Source organism: Telopea speciosissima, chromosome 4 (genome assembly GCF_018873765.1).
Source record: "Telopea speciosissima isolate NSW1024214 ecotype Mountain lineage chromosome 4, Tspe_v1, whole genome shotgun sequence".
In the NCBI taxonomy this organism is placed as follows: Eukaryota; Viridiplantae; Streptophyta; class Magnoliopsida; order Proteales; family Proteaceae; genus Telopea; species Telopea speciosissima.
Window position 1 is genome coordinate 5978341 of NC_057919.1, and position 6711 is coordinate 5985051.

At 39.4% G+C, this 6711-nt stretch overlaps 1 protein-coding gene across 1 annotated transcript; it reads right to left on the reverse strand.

Annotated features, from left to right (window-relative positions):
- Positions 1-25: 25 nt before the first annotated feature.
- Positions 26-961, reverse strand: LOC122658788 (probable esterase KAI2). The gene is made up of 2 exons (XM_043853904.1): positions 568-961; positions 26-470 (listed from the first exon to the last, which is right to left on the reverse strand). The coding sequence occupies exons 1-2, from the start codon at positions 933-935 to the stop codon at positions 26-28; spliced, it is 813 nt and encodes a 270-aa protein (XP_043709839.1). The 5' UTR covers positions 936-961.
- Between the last annotated feature and the right edge of the window lie 5750 nt (positions 962-6711).

Sequence of the window (6711 nt, forward strand, 5' to 3'; positions counted from 1 at the left end):
ACTTAAACTCAGGAGAGATTGAGTATTAGACGGCAATATCAAAACGGATGTGGCGAAGCAGAGCCGGAATTACTACATCCGGCGAGCTCAACTGTGGGAGATGTCCATCAGACCCCATGACTTCGACAATAGACTCACCGCCGAGATGGGTGTGAAGGTACTCGGAAACCATCACCGGCACCGCCAAGTCTTTAATGCTCTGTAGTATGTGACAAGGTACGGTCACCAAGCTCAGCACCTCCCTCATGTCGCTCTGGAATATAGTCTGCGCCACGCTCAACGCTATGTCAGGCCTCATGTTAAACAGAGTCCGGCTGAACTCCTGTACCGCCGCCGAGTCCATGTCACCTCCCACCGCCAACGGCGCGAACCCCGAACACCACGCCTTATAATTCGATCTCATCGCTTCGAACAATTGGTCCAGATCTTCTTGTTCAAACCCTCCGTAGTAATCCACGTCGTTCAAGTACCTAATTGATTCATCATCAGAAAAGAAATTTTAGGTACTTGACGAATTGAAGCTTTAGTTTTGTTTAATAAATGATGAATCCTCTTTAGAATTGTTACCTGGGAGAGGCGGAGATCATGACGAGTTTGGAGAAAAGACCGGGGCGAGTGATGGAAGCGAGGGCACCGACGATGGCGGATATAGAGTGGCCGACGAAGATGCAAGACTCGACCTGCAACTCTTCTAAGATGGTGAGGAGATCATAAGCATAGCCTTCGAGGGTGGTGTAGCGGTCGAAATCGAAATATTCGGGATTGGTAGGGCCGGCACCCATGTTGTCGTAGAGGATCACACGGTGGTCGTCGAGGAGGTGAGGAACCAGGTGCTTCCACACAGATTGATCAGTGCCGAACCCATGTCCAAGCACTATAATCCTTTGTCCTGAACCCAATACCCTAACATTGTGTGCTTCCTCCACTATTCCCATCTCTTGTTTCTTCTTCTTTTTCTTCTAGATTCTTCTGTGTTGGAAGACTCAGAAGGAAGGGCGGAAGACTACCTTGTCCCAATTGAAGAGGAAACGAGGTGGGTAAGTGAAGTACGTGGCCGTATTCCCACCACATGTGTTCATACGCCACGAAGACAACGAATTGATGAACTGGGCTTATTATTATTAGTAACCCTACCACAAAGAGTAATTAAAGAGTAATGTTCCAATGCTTCTCTTGTACAGATTTTGTTGGATTTGAAAGACTTTCATCCATCCTACACTTACCTGACCTTCGTCAAACTTTTGCTAACTAATATTTATCCAAAGGTTGAGGGCTCCTCACGCCAGTCTTCATGGGATCTCTCATGCTACACTAATGACGGTGTGAGGAACATGTCATCATCCACTTGACTATCAGGGGAGGAGGTGAATGAAAATAAAAATAAAAAGGGTAAAGGATCGTTGCTTGGTTGTGTAGCCCTTGTACCAATGTAGAGCCAATGAAAGCTTGCATTGGGGTATCAATATGGATGGTTTTGTTTTATTTCAGGAAGGATAGGATGATAATTTCACACATTCTTGTGTCGAAGTGTAAGACCCATATAATCATGCAACATTCTTTCTCCCATAAAAAAATAATTGAGTTCTCTATCCAACTACATATACTAGTGTAGGCTAGCGCTCATTGTCTATCTCTCTCATCCCACATTAGGGGTAAATATGTCATGTCATAGGAGGAATGAGATAGATAGATTGATAGAAAGGTGTATGGCATGGGAAACTTTAATTTAATTTTGGCTTTTTAAAAAATTGAAATTATTTTTTTCACTTCACTTTTGATCTATCTTTTAGGTATTTTTTGTTGTTGTTAAACCTATCTTTTAGGTATGTATTGAAATGATTTAATTATGTATTGCATAATTATTAATGATATTTATCCCCTTAATGTCAGTATTAATGTTAGTGTTTACATGGAGCGCCCTGAATCATGTGACACATTTTCTAAAATTTTTCACCACTAGAGTATCAAATCATTTAAATATAATATCATATCTTATTGGATTGATTATGTTATACATAGTTAAATCATTTATAGGGAAAAAGATCTCTATCACGTTCATTGAGATCTCATCCCCAATAATGCCTCTGCACGCTCTTATTGGCCCTTGCGTTTGTATAGGATTCATGTAATTAACCTGGCATTGATCTTTTGCCAAGCATTTTAATATGTACTCATACATATAAAAAAGGTGAAGGAGAAAAATATGTCATTGAGGGATAATCTAGTCTAGATATTTAAAAAAACTAGTAGAGGTGAAAGTTTGATTTATTAGGGAAATCAGAAAACAATTAGGTTGACTTTAGGTAAATGGATTAAATTGAATTGACATAAATTTTCAAAACTACGGTTGGATCCACAACCCTATGTATGCATGCCTGGCTTTTCTTGTCATTATTGTTATTATTATTATTATTATTGTGGTTTAGGACTTAGCAGCTCTTGTCATTATTAGTTGAACTGAATATCGGACTTACTCGTATCTGAATTAATTTATAAATATTAATAAAGTCATCAATAACCATGGAACGTGCATTGTGTAATGGAAAAAAAAAAAAAGGGGCATCATGCTGGTATGTATTCCTGCACGCGCCGTCTCACATTCCACATGTGGATCCTACACCTTGGCATGCATCATAGCGAATTGTCTCCCTTGGTGTTATTTGAGATATGGATCACACAATTCCTGACCTGAATTTCAAGATCCAAAGCTCGCTAAAACAATTATGGGACAGTTAGGATTTTAACATCACGATTTAATCTTCCCGTTTTTTAAATCAAACGAAATTGATTAAATTCTCTTTTGCATGTCTGGTTTTTGGGAGAGGGTTTTTTGAACAAGCGATATAAAGGAAGAGAAACGCATCAATGAGATGTGATAAAATGATTTCAAATACAAGAGGATAGCAAAGTCATTTCCAATTAAATAAAGGAGCATTTGTTTTTTTGTTTTTATAAGTCATATGAAATTTATTAAAAGAATGGAAAAGCTAGAAACTACCTCCTGAATTACATGCATTACGTCAAGTAAACGTAGATATCATAGAAACACCCCATTGGTCAATAAGTATGTTGTTGCGTGAAGATGGATTCCCTTTCAAGATGATGGAACAATACTTGGATGAAATTTCAAATTTGATGTCCTAACAATGGCCGGCCTCAGTCTTATCTTATTATGCATGAGTTTACCATTTCGCTCCCTCCAAATGTGATACACAGTGTCGTAAAACACTAGTTTGCCAATGTCACCAATGTTACCACATCCCCCTAAAGTTTTAACTACTCAAGGAGCTACTTCCATTATGTTGCTACTCAAGAGTTGAAGAGAGGAACACAGACTGATCATGTCCTTCCAAATCTTTTCAATAAAGAAGCACTAAAAAAATAGATGATTTATGCTTCTATATCTGTCAAACAAAAATAGCAAAAAGGCCGAACTTAGAAGTTCCTTTTTAAGCAGTTGATCCATGATATAGAAGACATCCTTCAAACATCTCTAAGCCCAATTTACTTTGAGGGCTTATTGTCTAATATGATGCCAAGCTGATTTACAAGAGAACATAATACCACCCTATTAGGTACTTGATCGATACGTCAAAAGTTTCAAAACAGATGGAACGCGTTAAATCAAGTTCTTTAATCTATCCTATACTAGGCTGGTCCAATCTAGCGTCCATACACTAGAGTAGGCCCCATTAGGCACATAATCGATCATCACGCTTCCGTAGCCATCGTCTTCAATGGTTCTCACTCTAGGTAGCTTTCACTCTGGCGATGGGTAACACTTTACAAGTAGCTCCATTTTGGTCAAGGGTTTTTGCCTAGAGGTAGGTAGCATTTTCTTGATGACTTTCACTCTACCCCAGGTAGTCCTTTATGTGACTCGAACCCGTGACATGATGTCCAACTCTGATACAAAATCTTAGAAACTTGACCAATACGTCAAAAGCTCCAAAACTGATAGAACGTATTAAATCAAGTCTTTTAACCTATCTTATACTAAACTGTCTCAATCTACTGTCCACCATATATTAGAATGGACCCATTAAACGCATAACACACCCGGGTTAGCCATGAGCATTAATGTTATTCTCCAACTATTCCCTTATGCTTATTTCATATTTGCATTGACACCACACCACCCTCTCCGACTATTCCCTTATGCTTATTTCATATTTGCATTGACACCACACCACCCTCTCATAATTGTAACGGTCTGCTAACATAATTCAATGGTACGGGGAAACCCATCCAGCGAAAGTCACGCTTGATGTTGATGGGATGTACGATGTATCCATATCTGTTTAGTTGTCTTCAGCTCTTTGGTCCAAACACGACCCAAACCAAAGATAATGGAATAGACGGCCGTGGTAGGTAGGGTCCACCTTTTTTCGGTATGGCACTTATTAATTCTATTTGGTTTGATTTACATTTGGGTAATTTACACATCCCATCCGTGAGGTTTGACGAAAGGATATTTTTACTCTCTACTTTTGAAAAATTCTACGTACTCCTTTGAGGTTTGCAAACGGTAACGAATAAATCCATTCCATTAGTTCATGATTAACACTGTTAAAAATTAGACTTAAACTAACAAAACTGCCCTTACAAGAAAAAAAAAGAGAAAAAGAAAAAGAAAAAACACCTGCAACTCATCTTCCCCAATCGATTTTGGGGAAGATGAGTTGCAGGCTATAGATAGAAGGTCTGTCCATTAGAACAACAAGCCCAGCTTTATCTCGACAAAGAAGCAACTTCAACCAGGGAGTTAGGTTCTCAGTAAAAACAACCTCCCGTGGCAGAGCACCATATCTAAGGGTACTGGAGAATGGTCGAAAGCTCCAATGTGGAGAAGCATAAGCAGTAGATGATTCCAAGCCCAAAAGCAAATACATCTTCTATTTCCGAAACCCCATCACCGACCCTCTCTCAAAACCCATCTCTGCTAAAACCGCCATCATCTCCACTAACCCCTATTTCTCCTTTCATCCCTATTCTTTTCTCTTTATTTTTTTTTTTATCATTTTCATTCTAAAAACCCTCATCCCACCATCACCGATTCTCCTCTCCATTTCTTTTCACTTCTAATCTAATCCACATCCTTGTCTAAACAAAACCCAACCCCAATCTGAATTCCAGCCATGACCACACCCATCCTCACCTAATTTATCATTTCTGATCCCATCATGTCTTTGATTTCCTTTTCCATTTTCCCTCCCAATAAGCATCGAATCCCTATTTCTTTTCTTTTATTCCCATTTTTCCAAACCCAACACAGAATCAGAAGCCTTTGGCTGCCATCATTTTTTTTTCAAGCTCTCTGGAATCCATTGACAACTATGGTGCAAAGAAATGTGGACCAGAAAAAATAGAAGAAGATTAGGAAGAAGAAGAGGAAACCCGGGCGGAGAAGAAGGAGATGGGGAGTTAATTGTGCAGACATAGAAGTTAATCGAAGCACAGAAGAGACCCGAGAAGGTGTGGGTCAGATTTTTCCAGGTTGAATCGGCTTGATCTTGGGGACATCGAAGAGATCCCACAACTCAACCTCGGGAGGTTTCGCATTTGCGCTCGATACAGGATCAAATCCACCCCATCGTTCGTAGTTCCAGCGACCTTGCGTGAATGACAAGTCCATTTCACGAATCCGAAATTTTTTAACCTAATCAAAGCAGCATAAAATCCCATTAGTTATTACTCTTTGAACTTAAACTGTAGTTTTGAAGACGGTAACAATTAACAAACCCTAGATTCTGAACAGAAATAAAGCTGATCGTAGAGTTAAAAGCAAAAGCTAGAAACACAGATACAAATGGGTTAAAACCTAAAGCAAATGGAAGAGCGAAAGGAAAGAGAGTGAATCAGGATCGGTTCCATGGTGTTCACTACAAGGATACCTGCAACTTATCTTCCCCGAATCGATTGAGGAAGATGAGTTGCAGGTGTTTTTTTTTTTTGTAAGGACAATCCCGTCAGTTCAAGTCTAATTTTTAACAGTGTTAGTTATGAACTGACGGAATGGGCTTATTTGTTACCGTTTGCAAACCTCAGGGAGGTACGCAGAATTTTCCAAAACTGGGGGATGTGAAAATATCCTTCGTCAAACCTCAGGGGTGGTACGTGTAAATTACCCTTTACATTTTAGATTGATATTTTAAAATAAGTCAACAAATAATTTTTTGATAAATTATTTGATTGCATTAATTGAAAATTGTTATTTGCTAGACATCTTTGGAGCCTTTGGATCTTTTTCCCAAACCGAGTCAATTCCATCCCCTCAAAACTTTTGTTCTCTGCCTTGATTCCAAAAGCGAGTCTCAATCTTTGCTGGCGGTTAGAAAGGAGGTAAGGGTTTTATGTTTTATCCGATCTTCAACTATTTTTGAATAGCCAAACACAAGGTTAAAACAGAAGTCTTAGTGGTAATGCCAGCGATTCCCATACGTTGGTCAAGTACTGTTTTGGTTAAAGTGGCAATACCCGGAGCAATCACTAGTAAGTGCCCCAGGAGAATATGAGCAATTCATAAAGAAGGGAGAGTGGATGGGATGTTACAGATTTTGGGGCTGGCCCTGTCATGGCATGGTTCCTCCAATAGTTGAAGTCAGAGTAATGAAGTGCTCATTAAATCAACTTTGATCCCGTCACCCGCCTGCTGCTATTGAATGGATTCAAAATGTCATGTGAGGCACCTTTACAATTAGTTCTGTCAAA

What these genes read in the sequence shown, in the direction of transcription:
- LOC122658788 (XM_043853904.1), bottom strand. Translation starts at nt 935, where the DNA reads ATGGGAATAGTGGAGGAAGCACACAATGTTAGGGTATTGGGTTCAGGA. An exon ending in ATGATCTCCGCCTCTCCCAG is followed by an intron (nt 471 to 567) that starts GTAACAATTCTA and finishes TGAATCAATTAG; the next exon opens with GTACTTGAACGACGTGGATT.